This window comes from Eremomyces bilateralis, assembly GCF_010015585.1.
Source record: "Eremomyces bilateralis CBS 781.70 unplaced genomic scaffold P152scaffold_6, whole genome shotgun sequence".
Taxonomy (NCBI): Eukaryota; Fungi; Ascomycota; class Dothideomycetes; order Eremomycetales; family Eremomycetaceae; genus Eremomyces; species Eremomyces bilateralis.
The window spans coordinates 796,979-811,342 of record NW_022985072.1 but is presented as its reverse complement, the minus strand read 5'-3'; the positions used below and the strand labels follow the sequence as shown (position 1 = coordinate 811,342).

The following is a 14,364-nucleotide window of genomic DNA, read 5'->3' as shown; positions in this document are numbered from 1 at the left end:
ATCGCGTCCCTAGCTCCTATTCAACCCTGGATGTCCGATCGTTTGATATACGTGGAAGGATTAAGTCGCACTATCCGCCCGGTTGTACAGCCATCCAAGGTACAACTTTGAAGCTCATAGCTGACGCTCTATACTGCGGAGTTGACATACCCCGAGGTCAGATTCGTTCGTCCGGTCTCCAAGCTCTCATGGCCACAGGTCCCGTGCTTGTCATGGATGTCTGTTGATTCTCGAGTCTATAGTTACTACTACCTCCCGGAAAAAGGCAAGAGAGGAATATTTGGTCGTGCTACAGTGTAATACTAGTTAAAGCTATTACCAGCTCGCCAAGACGCAGATAGTCGGGGATCAAACGGTTCAAAATATACTACAAGTAATACTTCCACTGCCACCACTGTCTGTTGTGCAAAGGCAAAGAGTTTGGCTCCGGTAGAGGTCACTCTTTACCTCCGTCACTTCCCCAAAAAATCTTTACTAAAGTGTCGACTCTACTAAGTTAGATGGAATGGGCGAAAAGGGGCAAGGCCAAAAAAGTTTTAAAAAACCAAAAAGAAACTCGAAAGGAGCGATCGCGGATCGAACGCGAGACCCTGGGATCTGCAATCCCATGCTCTACCACTGAGCTACCACTCCTGGATAGCAAAGTATTTGAGAGAAATACTATAACTAATTATTTCCCATGGCGCCGATAAACCCAGATTTCTTCCCATCTGCTGCTGCGAACTTAACCGTTATATCTAAGTTAGTTAAGTTCCCAATTATTATCTTTAGTGGATCCTGTAGAGCTGCAGTTGGGGCCATATTCCAAGACGCCATTTCACCAGAAATTCTCCATTTTCAGATTGTGTCAGACGGTATTACATAGTAGTCATCTCCTGGATCTGCAGTCATACGCGACATACCGCAAGAGATCGACGGATCAAAGACGATGCTCTTGGCATGGGAAACTCGCACTGATGTCCCTAATTAATTAGTTGATAGGTCGCATCTGGGTAATTATGCCCCGAGTCTGCCGGATGCCAATTGGCAATTGCTCAAGACCTTGAAGCTGCACGCGGAAGCCACCCGAGATGGCGTCCTCTATCCGCAGCTGAGTTCATGAGTTGCGACTTGAGAGTTGCATCTTAATCCCATTCCATTGATTCGTGAGCTTGTTAAATAAACGTCAATTCTTCCCTCTTACTCATATATAATAATCCATATCCCTCCATATGCATGATTCCTCTTCTCCCATTTGTTCTACATGCGACGCTAGTCCACCCCAAGGGCCGAGATCTGCAAAATATACGGAGTATTTGAATTCGGTATGTAGCTTTCCCACCCTACCAAGGTTCCACCGACTGGTCTGAGCAAATTACAACTGGAATAATCGGACTGGGTGGCCATAACTACCAGATTGACGGTTTATTCTGGAGACAGGACCGTTGGGCCACGACCCTTACAGAGTTACAGACCTACGCACCTCCCTTCGCCGCATCGAGGTCTACCTACATCTTGACTTCCTTAAATTCTGGCTGGAGCGTATTTAAATTGAGAGGGGATGGCATTGTTTCCGTGATCCACAAGGCGACCTCGTATTCGGCATCATCAATGTCGTCTGCATTCGTTCCACACGCGACATTTCCGCTCGTTCACCCCTCAATTCATAGCTATTAGCGCTACCAGGCCACGGCATCGCTTCACCGGAAGACGTTAAGACGAGTTCTATTATTGTGTCAGACGGCGCCAGTATCCGCAGTGATTCCGCACTTAGTGACGTCGTAAGTATGAACACGAAGCAACCCCCAGCGCCTTGCATTAGTGAACAAGGTCCCTGACAGTTCGTTAGATCTCACTCAGATCGCTCCATGCCCAACACTAAATCCTAGCAATACCCATTCCTTGAGTGATTCAAGCTTCTCAGAAGTTCATGCCTCTTTCACCGTACCAGTTCCCACATCCAACCATCCCGCATCCCATAATCGACTCCACGAATCCGAATCGCAACGCTGGAGCAAGTCGGAACGGTGGGAGAACTCCTGGTAACTCCACCTATAATCCTCCAGACCGCTCCTCGATACCCACGCTGCATCATGCCCGGCCAGGTGTTCCTTCCACGCGCTCCACGATGCCAAAACGACAGCATGCGAGGAGTCTCAGCCATCCTTTCCCCAATATATTCGGTCGACGGAAGAGTGCGGCGAATGTCGAGGCAGACGGAGCGGTCGACTCGACCGACGATGAATTCGTCCATCAGGATGTGGACAGCTCTCCGAATGGAAGTCCGCTGAAGAGGATTCCAACGACTAAACGAGCCGAGGACAAAGACATCGAGATTGGACGATGTATGACATGCGATTCGAAAGTCAAATGGCCGAAAGGTCTGAAAGTCTTCCGGTGCATGTCATGCTTGATGGTCAATGATTTGGAGCCGATGTCACAGCAGAGACGAGGCGAACGGCAAGTAAGGAGCGAAGGTCAAGAGCACCCAGGGACCTATCCTGGGGCCGGTCAGCCGCAGAGAGGTACGTGAGGATATCCGGTAACATCGGCTTGAAACTGACTTCGATTTCACAGTATATCCTCTGTCTGTTGAGCGGACACGAGCCATTATCCACCGATGTATAGAAATATACCTCCATTCCCGCAAGAATATGGAAAACGGCCAAGCAGGCACGCCTCGATTACGGCCCATGCCGGGACCGCCAAACCTCCCTGAAGGCGGAGAACATACACCATCACCTGGCGGAGATCTTCGAGAGTCTCCCGGTCCGATTACAGCCGATCAGAACGGGATGGAAGACAATCCTATCGACGAGGCTCTCGGGAAACACCTTGAGATTCGACAACGGGGCCACAGAGGGTCCGAAGCTACCCTGAGGCCCACTACGCTGTCCAGCTCTGCTCCTGAAAAAGCGCCTCCACCGCCAAACCGTCGCCCTCCTCCACCTCCTATATCACCTCATCCCGCCTCCGTGGACCCACCTATTCCTTCACCTAAATTACCTAGTCCCAGGTTAACCCAAGCCGAGATGGAGGAGCGGAGACGTTTCGATCGAGTCCGAGGTATTTTCCGACCCCTCGAAGACTATATCATCAGCAGCTTCGGCAATTGGGAGTGCCTGAACTCATCTTTCGCCCTTGGACGCCCGAAAACAGGACATCGAACTCGCAGCGAGGGTTCCGCCCAAATATCCACCCCAAGGTCAAGAGACGAACGGCCTAATCAAGCACTTGGCTTCCCAGGAGTTGCCCCCGAGTTGGATGCCAAGACGTTATTATTGGGCGACGTTGCTGAAAACGGTCTCTGGTGGACCGGAAGGCTTGAACGGAATGTGTCTCATGAAGGATACTCTCGCCAGGAACCGCACGTGGAACCGTCTCGCTCGCTCGTTACCAATCGGTCGCCGATGATGCATTGGTTCGAGGTGAACCAGTGGTACAACTCCGTCTTCTGTGCTGGCCAGTCCTGGCGTGAAGTCGCAAAGACTGTAATGCCCGGCACACTTCCCGCCGAGGATACTCCGGACTATGGAACGGCAGTGGAAGAGATAGAGCAAGATCTGGAGGATGCGCGAATTCACACCCAACGAGTCCTTTTAAAAGTCGCCGAGAACCTCCTCAAACGACCCGGCCGGCCGCTACGGGAGCCGAACGATATCCGTTTTCTTCTTATCCTGCTAGCCAACCCGATACTTCATGGTTCTACGGCCCGTCGATATGTCCGCCGAAAATCCATGGCGGATGCGTTGCAATTGCCCAAGCCGAGGCGACCGTCTCGAACACTCCATCCGAACGTAGACCGACCATATTTGCAATCCACCCCCCATCAGCCCTCGCCCTCCCGCGGTCGAGCCCGGACGAATGAGCCCGGCAACCACTCCGGAATCATCAAGCGGATTCTCGGGCTCCTCTCCACTCTTCCTCCCGAATGCCACCGCGTCCTTGTCAGCTGGTTTTCCAAGTACGAAGAACGTCATTTCACGACCACCGTGGACATCGTCGCAAGCTTCGTGACCTACCGTCTCAGCCGGCAGGACCAGCGCAAACGGAGCAACAGCCAGAACCAGGATCCCACCGCCGGGTTGATCCCGAGCCTTGGCATCGGCTCCTCGACATCAGCACAGCTGCATGCTGCGATCGGACTATCAAATAATTCTGGCTTTGGTAGCGGCGTCGGCGCGAGCGGATCCGGATCGCGCCGTGCGAACGGTAGGAAATCGGAGGTATTCCCCGGGGCGCGGGTACCTGTGTACGCGGACGACTGGCAATTGAAAGCCGCATCCAAGGTGATGGCATTGCTGTTTGCCGCGAATAGCATTTACTACTCCCGACGCCTGCCACCGCCTCCCGACGTCGACGGTGCGGGTGACCTATCAGCCGCCACCGTACGACACCGTGCTCGAAACCATGGGCAACTCCTGCCGACATCTGACTTCTACAACACGTTGCTCGACTATTCCGGCGACTTGATCGCGGACTTCGAGGCGTGGGAGTCGCGTCGGGCGACGTTTACGTTCTGTCAGTATCCCTTCTTCCTGTCGATCGGGGCGAAGATCCGCATTCTAGAATACGATGCGCGGCGACAGATGGAGAACAAGGCGCGTGAAGCGTTCTTTGATGGGTTGTTGAAGAATCGGGTGGTGGAGCAGTACTTCCATCTGAGGGTCCGAAGGGACTGTTTGGTGGAGGATAGTTTGACGAGGATTAGTGAGAGCGTGGGTGGAAGTGGGGTGGAGGAGGTGAAGAAAGGGTTGCGAGTGCAGTTCGCTGGAGAAGAAGGGATTGATGCTGGCGGATTAAGGAAGGAGTGGTTCCTCCTGCTGGTGAGGGAGTTGTTTGATCCGAATCATGGTAAGTTTGTTCCTTGATAGTTCCATCCGAAATGCCGCAATGGCTAACCCAAGTTAGGAATGTTCCTCTACGACTCGGAGTCCAACTACTGCTATTTCAATCCCTTCTCCTTCGAACAATCCGACCAATACCACCTCGTCGGCGCGGTCCTCGGCCTCGCAATCTACAACAGCACCATCCTCGACGTTGCGCTCCCACCCTTCTGCTTCCGCAAACTACTCGCCAACGCCCCATCATCCTCCCACCCCTCCGCCTCATCCCAATCCCGAGACGCCCACAACGTCCCCGCGCAACCACACACCCAACCCCCATTCGTCCCCACCCTCGACGACCTCTCCGAACTCCACCCCACCCTAGCCCGCAGCCTCCGCTCCCTTCTCACCTACACCGGCGACCTCACCGACCTCACCCTCGACTTCACCGCCTCCCTCGACCGCTACGGGTCCCCATTCCCCTTCGAACTTGCCCCCAACGGCGCCAACACCCCCGTCACCAACGATAACGTCGGCGCCTACGTCGACGCCTACGTCCGCTACGTCCTTGACGGCGCCGTCGCCCGCCAATTCGAGCCCTTCAAACGCGGCTTCTGGACCGTGTGCGCCGGCAACGCGACGTCCCTCTTCCGCGCGGAAGAAGTCGAGCTCCTCGTCCGCGGCGCCGACGCCGAGCAGGGCGTCGATGTGGCGTCCCTCCAAGCGGTCGCCGTGTACGAAGGGTGGAAACTCCCCAACGGCACGACGGCGACCGACCCGGCCGAGCAGATCCCCGTAGTCAAGTGGTTCTGGGAGGTGTTCCGAGTGGCGAACGCGGCGGACCAGCGGCGGATTCTGGGGTTCATCACGGGGAGCGACCGGGTGCCGGCGGTGGGGGCAGCGAGCCTGGTGATTCGGGTGACGTGCGCGGGGGTCGGGCCCGGGGTGGAGGAGCGGTTCCCGATCGCGCGGACGTGCTTCAATCAGGTGATGCTGTGGGGGTATTCAACGCGGCGGCGGCTGGTGGAGAAGTTGTGGAGGGCGGTGACGGAGAGTGGGGGATTTGGGTTAAAGTAAGGGGAACGGAAGGGGTGGGTGGCATCTTGGTTGGTGGTTGGAGCGGACTTTGTATAGACCTATTATGGTGGTGGTATTCTTGTATGTACCTGTAGTTGGACGGGTCATAGAAACCTGTCGGACCCAAGTCGAAATGACGAACCCTATGAAATAGAACAAAGACTTCCTATTTCATCTCCAGCCACCCAGACATTATTCTCTTCCAATGTCCTTATGGTCCTCTGTCCCCTTGTCGTAGTTGGATGTTAAGCATAAGGCTGAAGCGGCATGGATGGCGACTTTCCCCGAATTCTCCCGCTGCGCAACCCCAATGACGTCTTCGTGTCTTTGCTTGACGGGTGCTTCCTTGATGCTTGTCTTACATTCAGTATCGCGGATTCCCGTCGTACGGAAAACGCGGCTGCGATGAGCCAGTGATCTGTAAGTTTGATTAGTTTCTCACGCTGAACGTGGTGATCTTGATATCTGATCTGGTAGAGGAAGACCCCTTATTCCGACCTTGGGACCGAGTTACAACGGGGCTCTTCTCGCGGGGTCCAGTTGCAGTTTTAGTGCCCAAAGGGGAGCCTGTTCGGCAAGGGATTTGGTTATGCGAGTCAGCGGGCGATCCCATTCCCTGTATTCCGTCACTTTAGCGAACCGGGATGATCGCTCGTTACTTGCTTTTGTTGTTCAAGTTTTCAGGGTATCGTATCCGGGAGTCAGGATTCAGGTATTAGCTGAGGGGGACTTCTGGAGGTTGAATGTGATATGCCGTGTAGGATGGCAGGCAGAAGCCCATATCAGGGAGATACATCTGATACCAATATATAATAAAGAGTAGACCATCACTTCATCTAAGACAATCTTGATCGCTACAATGTAAATTATAATACTGATTCACTGCGGTGAGAACACATGCAAGATCATCATCACAAGGTGGGCATGTGGTCGACGCCCATTCGTTGCTCTGGTAGAAATCTCACCGTTTTCCAAACTTCCAACCACTCACCGTAAACCTCCACCACCGCTGACGATTACTCTTTTCTTCCTCGTATATCACCTCTTTGAGTGCCTAGGTATTAACTTCGAACTGCATTGGACCCGAAGATCTCAGTCAAACACGGGTCCTACTATCACACCTTCTACCGCAGCGAATGCATGGATACACATCACGTCCTTCGACATGTTTCACCACTCCACCGAACCGTGACCTGCGAACTCTCTATCTCGATTTCTAGAGCCGTTGGATTTGCGGAGTCTCAGACGACAATATCTTATAGCCACGCCTTGAGCGGAGAGGGTGCCCAAGGGGTCGGGGCTTTGGAGAAAGTCACCTTGCTACGCTGAAGCTTTCACCTTGCTGTGTTGTGATATTGCTCTGGTTGCCTGGAAATCGAACGCATTTGGATCATCCTCGACGGTTCCTGCATCACGGGGCAACGGTTGCATTCACCTGTACTACAACCGGACTTTCGCTCGCTCACCGTCGAATTATCTTCCCCGGAACGGCTCCCTTTCTGCTCAATTGCATGACAGCCGGTCTTTCTCTTCCGCGAGTTCCATGAATAACATCGTCCTTTGTTTATATCTTCACCGGCACCATGGTTAAGGGAGATCCCAAACGCGATTACTATGCGGATCTAAACTTGAATTCCAATGTCGACTCAGAGCAGATCAAGAAGGCATATCGAGAGCTCGGTAAGTTTATCCACGACGGGTGACAATTCCATTCTCAGACTGACATCTCCCTCCAGCTCGATTATATCACCCGGACCGCAACCGCGGCAGTGAAGTCGACGTCGTCCCCAAATTCCAAGCCATCCAAGCCGCCCACGAAATCCTCGGTGATCCCGAGTCCCGCCAAAAGTACGATGAGCAGCGACGAAGACTAGGCTTCGGTGCACGAGCTCCAACCGCCGCTCGACCAAAACCCTACTCCGCATACACTACTGGCGATCCCCGACGGCCGCCTCCACGTCCCGATTTCGCTACTCGTCCGTCAGCAGGCGCATCCCGCTTCGAAAGCTTCAACGTCCCTCCTCGATCCGGCCCGAGACCCAAGACCGGCTCAAGGGAAGATGCGCAAGCTCGAGCAGACGCATGGACGTATATGCACCATGCCAAATCGCACGAACAACCATCCCGTCCTCCACCGCCACGCCCAGACCCGAGACCATACACTTCCGCCTACGAGGGTATGAATGCGAGACGGGGATCGTTTGGACGATCGGCATCTACACGCGTGCCCAAACCGGGAGGGTTTGATCCGCGAGCAAAGCAGGATGAACCTCCAGCTTCAGGAAGCGCATATTTTACGCAGTCGCGATTTTCAAGTCGACAGCAGCCACCTCCGCCCCCGGCTGCCAAGACCACTGGTTTCGGGGCGTCGAAATCTGCGACAGCTACGCCTACCTCAAGAAAATCAACCGAAGATCCGTTCGCTGGCGGGAGGTCACAGCATGCTAGTGATGAGGCACCATTCGCCGAAGGGAGGGATAGGCCTCGTGCACCTTATACCTCCCAACCAGGCGAGAAGTTCAACATTTTTGGTGAGGGGATGAAGCGGAGTTCAAGTGTGCGAGCAAGCCCAGGGAGGGCACATGTAAGCTCGGACACGAGTGATAGGACATCGCGAGAGGCGACGCCGGAGTCACGAGCACGGCATCGGTCTGCTAGCCCCAGCGCACGAAGTGCATATAATCCCATCCCGACCAAACCTGCCTCGCAACCGCGCAAAAAGCCTCCCCCGCCAAGTGCAAGATACTCCAGCTACAGCAGCACTTCGAGCGAGGACTCGTCCGGACCAGATTACCCTAGTAATCTCGGTCCCGGCGCCCGCCACGTCCATCCCGGAGCCGGTCGCTCCTCCGACCCTGAGACAGCGAGGCGGAAAAGCGAAGGCCACGCCACGGAGAGAAAGATGGCGTCTCCCGGAGGTTTCTGGAAACGCGGAACGAAGCCTAATGGCGAAGCGGGATCTGGAACGATGCCCGGTGGCCCAACAGCAGGTGCTGCGCCTGTCCCAGGACAAGCGTCTTCGGAGGGTGGAACCGGGAGCAACAAACCGATGTACGACAACCCTTCCTTAAGTGACACACATTTCGCATCTCCTTCTGGTCCAAAGTTTTCTTCTCGTCCGTCAAATTTCCCTTCTGGTTCATTCGCTGGCGTTTATTCTTATCCCGCTTCTCATGGTGATCCTTTTTTACCGCCTGGAGCCGTTCAAGGAGGACATCAACAGCATCAACAGCATCATTACCACCCGCAGCAAACCCCAGGACCGCCCGGATATGGACCCCCGTTTGGAGTTATTGGTGAGGAGAGGAACATGTCCCAAACCAGCGTGAATACGTTTCCTGGCCCGCCACCGAGAATCTCAAGCTTGGAGAACAGTGCGACCTGGCCTCTCGCGTTTGGACAGCAGAAGCCAAGGAGACCATCTGCGTGCAGCAGCTTCGCACCTAACCAGCAGGCGTCAGCTCAAACTTCAGACAAGCGTTCGGCATCCCGGGCATCCTGGGCCTCTCGGGCATCCAAGAGTTCCAGGCGTTCTGAGAGTTCCTGGCACAACGTCTGGCCCTTTGGGTCCATAAAACGGGCTGCAAGCAGAGTTTCCCGGAACACTGACAAGCAGGACAAGCAAAACGATGTCCCAGACTGGGCGTATCCAAGCACTGTTCTTCCGCCTGAGAGTGCAGCAGGTGAGGGGACGCCACATGCCCCGGAGTGCAATACCAAGAAGACCCGATTCAACGCGTATGAACAGGTTGGTATCGGCGTTGATAGATTGCGGACTCAGCAATCAGCTTCTTCGGGAAGTTCGGCAAGGCAATATGCTGATGTCGGTTATCGTACCTTGGAGGATGCGGCGTCTTTGTCCAGTCCCTATCTCGCCCAAGTTTTCACTCAAGCAGCCAGAGATGCACTCAGGGCCGACCAAACATATCCCGGATCTAACCAGCCCGCTCCCCGGCCGGATGACTATGCTCCAGGATTTCCGCTTTCAAAGTCTCAATCTAAGCCAACGTCAAATCAACTTCCTTCGCATGCGTCGTCTCAATTCAAAACTCCGGCAGCTCCTATGGATCACTCGTCAACGTTTCAATCCATCTTCGATTTCTTCAACTTCTCTAAACGTGCTCCGTACAGTCCTGCTAGCGATTTCCCGGAATTCGACGACAATTCAAATCACAACAACCCCTCCGTAAATGATGCTGACAATTTTGCTCCCAACAGCTTCAATATCCCTTCGTTCTCGCAGAGCCAAAGCGCCCGCGGGCCCGCCGACACTGCGCGACATGCTCGAAGCGAAGAGAGCATCAATACGACATTCAGTCCGTCTGAGTGGAGCGGTAAGTTTGAAGGTAATCCTGATTACTTCGCGCCTCCTCCGACGGCACCGAAAGTACGAAAGGACAGCACCACCAGCGCCCATAGGTCCCCCACACGCAGTCGCTCTGCATCACGTCCGTCTGCGCCGGGGACTCCGAAACCGGCAGAAACGGCTCAGATGCCACCGCCGCCAATTCCGCCAGTACCTCAATCCCCATTGAGGACCACACCAAGCGGTAATCTACAGTTCCCAGCGGCGCCTGGCGAGAAGAGATTCAAGCCGGAGCTGTGGAATGAGACGAAGGGTTGGGATTTCCAGCCACCGGATTCGTTGGAGAAGAAGCCGAGTAGTCCGACGAAGGGGCCGAGAAATGGGCGGGTGAGCGAGCATGACAGGAGAGCAAAGGGACCGAACGTGGAGGATGTTAGAGATGAGGAGCTAGGAGGCGGTGGTATTGGGATAGGCGTAAATGCGAACCACGCGGACGCCACGCCTGCACAAGAGGAAGGTGGAAGGGCAAGTCGGACAAGTAGTGGTGGTGCAAGCGTGGATGCCATGGACATCGACACCGAACCGCCGTTCATGACGCCGCAGCCGCCGCAACCGCAGATGCATATGCCCAACGGCATCGCGCGAGAACTATCTGGATCAACCGCCGCATCACCAACTCCGGCGCGCGCACCACGGCTCGTCAGTCAACCGACCCAGCGACCAGACTGGAGCGACGTCAAAAACCGAACATACCAAGCCTACATGAACCAGGTGAACGGCACTTCAACGCATCCAACCCTCCAGCAATCTCCTCGACCCACCAGCTCGGGCTTTCCCGTCGACCAACCCCTCCCACCCCCGCCGCCCGGTCCACCACCCAGCGTCCGCACGAGCACCGGCAAGAAACTCCCCAAATCCCGACGTCCGCCGGTGAACCTCGCCGACCTGCAAAACGTCTCCCCTTTCACCACGACGGCGGGCCTCGAAGGCCTCGCTGACCTCAACACCACGCTCCCGTTCCCCTCCCGCCCCTCATCAAGCCACCCGACCGCGCCGACCGCTACACTGCCCCTCTCCCTCCCCGCGCCACCTCGCGCCCCCCCCCCACCACCTCACCTCACGCAATCCAGCTGGACGCAATATTACGAGCGGATGGGCGCGTACATGGGCGAGTGGTCGAACTTCAACAACACGATGCTCGGACACTTCGCGGCGCGGCAATCGGCGCTGGCGAATGTGATCGAGATCTCGAAAGGGCCGCATAGGGCGAGCTGGCTGGGACAGGTGGGCGATGGGCGCGAAGGAGGGTTCGAGAGCTATATGAGGGGGATGAAGGAGGATGAGAGGGTGAGTACGCATTGGAATGTCGCGAAGGAGAAGCATCGGGAAGCGGTAGAGGAGTTTGCAGGGGTGAGGGGAAAGGTGGTGGCGGCGTTTGGGAGGGGGGTGGTGTAGATGAGTGGTGGAATGGAAGGAAAGTTCGAACAGGAAGAACAAGAGACGCCGATGTGGGCGGGTGGAGAAAGAGGTGAAGGCAGATCAATGATTTGTGGATGTGGACATGGTTCTGCTGTTGGTTTCATGGTCTTCCGGATGCATTTGGGATTGGTCAACATGTGCTCAAAGACGTTCATCCTGGGAGTCGGGATCCGTCTTATCACTCAGGTCGAGTGAGCGAGCAGATCTTCAGCAAGGCGTTGGTATGATTGGGTTCGGCATAGATACCTCTGCTCAGTCGCACGGCTCGGTATTTCTGCTTTTCGTTTATGAGTTCTAGGTACATATACAGCGAAGCGGTCTCGCGCCATGGTTATGGCGCTAGACGGGGCTAGCATGTCGATGCCCACCGATGGCGAAAATGGTATCAGGACTACATTGATGTTATGCACCATTGTCCTGAGACCATGCATGCAGTAAAAATGAAGTGGATGTATAATCCAGTTGGGCCACAATGTATATATCTTGCAAGAAGTCAATGGATTCGGTAACACCGACAAGTCGGCATTCACTTCAAGTGTCATATCTGGGTATGTACAGGTGATATTTTGTCGCTATATACATTTTCTTTTCCTCCTTCCCTCGCACCCCCATCATCCCGTCTGCCCGTCTCACCCAACCGCCCTCGTCCATACCCCAACACGCCATCTCATGCTATTTTAACTCAATGATCATGTCCCGGCATAGCCTCATGTCCATCGGTCGCAGGCGTGGCCACCGGGGTCGGCACCGCGCTGACGGTATAGGGGAACCCAGCGCACGCGCAGACGGCCGCCGCGGACGGCGCCACCGCCGCGGACTCGGTCACGTTGGTGCAAGCGGAGGCGACGCAGCCCGCCACGCCGGCGGAGTAGAAGGCCGCGTTCTGCGTGCACAGGCAGCCGTAGTCGTCGGAGGCGGTGCAGCCGAGGCTGGAGATGCCGATGGAGTTGATGCAGTTAGACTGGTGAAGGTTAGTGGGTGCGTGGGTATGGTGGTAATGGGAGGGACTAGGGAGGATGGAGGGAGGATGGAGGGAGGAGGGAGGGAGGAGGGGTAAGGACTTACACCACAGGTGGGGACGGCGGCAGCGGCGTCGGCGACGACACAGGTGGGATCAGGGGCCGGTGGGCCGGTAACCTGAGGGTGAGCGACGACGCTCAGGGCGAGGAGGGCGATGGTGGCGATGAGCTTCATGGTGGTGATTGAGGGTTCAGAAGAGCTGGATCTGTTGATGAAGATGCGGAGGACTTGGACTTGAGGATGTCGATGGGATGCTTCGAGTACTGAAACGCGGTGACCATTGCTCTTTATATGCTTCTTCTATCTCGTATTCCAATTCCAAGGGAATCTCCGGTCCATCATAATTCACACGGTCGAGCCGAACACTTTACGCGGGGTTAATCGTGACGTTGACAAACTTGTTGGAATGCTCGGCCAAGATGAGGGTACAATTGAAGGTATATGACATTGGTCTGCCCAGCGATATGAAGCTCAGGGTTTAGTCCCCCATATCGGAGATTTGTGGCGCATGTTCTGGCCTCCAACTGGTGCTGGTGTTATGCTGTCCCAATCAGCTTGGACCGGGTTACGCGTGGTATACGTCAAGATGCGGGGTATGGGGAGAACCATATGGATTGCCCCTTAATAAGACTGTTAAATCTGAAACCCTTATGTTTAGATTCTGTGTATGCGAGATATCCAGAGCTTGGAGAGGTTCGCTGGTCCATGGCTAGTGAGAGGGCTGGATGGGAGGAATCTGGGGCCGCCTGCTATCCTGGTTTGTAGATGAGGCTAATAAGTCAATATGATCTGCGAATATGCTTGCCCTAGGGTCTGGGGAAAGGTCAAGGCGTTCTTCCGCAAGCATAATGTCACCTCGTATGCGGGTTCTGCTCCACCGCGGATATAGAGAGATCTGCCGACTGGGAATGGGAGACAGCTGAAAACCTTGCAGAGATGACTCGAACTACTGCAAAAATAAACGAAAACGACTTCGAAAAGGCGGTGCAGAACTTGGGGAGAGGCAGATGAGGTTGAACGATATGACCAGATTCGACGCCCAATATAAAACCCGGCCAGGGTATGAATAGCTATATTGCTTCAACCGTACCACAAATGAAATAAGCAGAGCGGAAACCCAATCTACCATCCATTTTAAAACTAGACGTTGGTCGATGCCACAGAATGATAATCTCGGTTCGCCGGTTGCTTAGCTGAGATGCGTCTGACAAGCCTGAAAATGCCCATGGAGAGCTCATATAAATTTCGAAACGAAACGAGAGGGATTTTACGGGACGGCAAAGCAACTCAACTTTTAGATCAAGGCAAGACAATATACTCGCTCATCCGAATTCGCTCTTGGCGCTGAGAGACATTTCCTAGGCGACTGGTAACGTTGCCCTGGGCCACGCTCTTAATGTACCGGCCCAAACCCGAGTCGAACGATAACAAGTCCAATAAAGGCCCGGATACTTCTTTGTGATAGGACCTCTCCATGTCCATAGCGAATAGTTCTCAAGTCCCAGCGGGCCTCGGCGATGACACTCAGGTTAGGGCTTGATAAGCTATCAAAGGATAGATATCTGTGCGAACCATTCGAAATTCCCCGTCGAGGCCAAGGTCAAGCAGGAAACCGGCTCCTGAGATTGGTAGGCAAGTATCATAGGTCCTTGTGAGATAATGGACAAGACGGGCTGT

The 14,364-nt window shown here is 54.7% G+C and overlaps 4 protein-coding genes and 1 non-coding gene across 5 annotated transcripts; 3 read left to right on the top strand and 2 right to left on the bottom strand.

Moving 5' to 3' along the window:
* Positions 1–561: 561 nt before the first annotated feature.
* P152DRAFT_t28 lies at positions 562–633 on the bottom strand. Its single transcript has one exon. It is a non-coding gene; the product is annotated as a tRNA-Cys (tRNA).
* A 1,474-nt stretch (positions 634–2,107) lies between these two features.
* P152DRAFT_472650 (HECT-domain-containing protein) lies at positions 2,108–5,882 on the top strand (the record flags this gene model as incomplete). Its single annotated transcript, XM_033681168.1, has 3 exons — positions 2,108–2,504; positions 2,557–4,833; positions 4,891–5,882. 3 exons carry the CDS (start codon positions 2,108–2,110, stop codon positions 5,880–5,882), a joined length of 3,666 nt encoding a protein of 1,221 aa, XP_033535478.1.
* A 1,583-nt stretch (positions 5,883–7,465) lies between these two features.
* On the top strand, positions 7,466–7,737 carry P152DRAFT_380773 (heat shock protein DnaJ; the record flags this gene model as incomplete). Its single annotated transcript, XM_033675722.1, has 2 exons — positions 7,466–7,562; positions 7,619–7,737. Coding segments are annotated over 2 exons (216 nt in total), but the record flags the coding sequence as incomplete, so codon positions are not given.
* Positions 7,591–11,920, top strand: P152DRAFT_293637 (uncharacterized protein). Its single transcript, XM_033675035.1, has one exon. It carries the CDS (start codon positions 7,975–7,977, stop codon positions 11,641–11,643), a length of 3,669 nt encoding a protein of 1,222 aa, XP_033535476.1. The 5' UTR covers positions 7,591–7,974; the 3' UTR covers positions 11,644–11,920.
* A 429-nt stretch (positions 11,921–12,349) lies between these two features.
* On the bottom strand, positions 12,350–13,010 carry P152DRAFT_513210 (uncharacterized protein; the record flags this gene model as incomplete). The annotated part of the gene is made up of 2 exons (XM_033682793.1): positions 12,733–13,010; positions 12,350–12,628 (listed from the first exon to the last, which is right to left on the bottom strand). The coding sequence occupies exons 1-2, from the start codon at positions 12,859–12,861 to the stop codon at positions 12,350–12,352; spliced, it is 408 nt and encodes a 135-aa protein (XP_033535475.1). The 5' UTR covers positions 12,862–13,010.
* Between the last annotated feature and the right edge of the window lie 1,354 nt (positions 13,011–14,364).

What these genes read in the sequence shown, in the direction of transcription:
- P152DRAFT_293637 (XM_033675035.1), top strand. Translation starts at nt 7,975, where the DNA reads ATGCACCATGCCAAATCGCACGAACAACCATCCCGTCCTCCACCGCCA.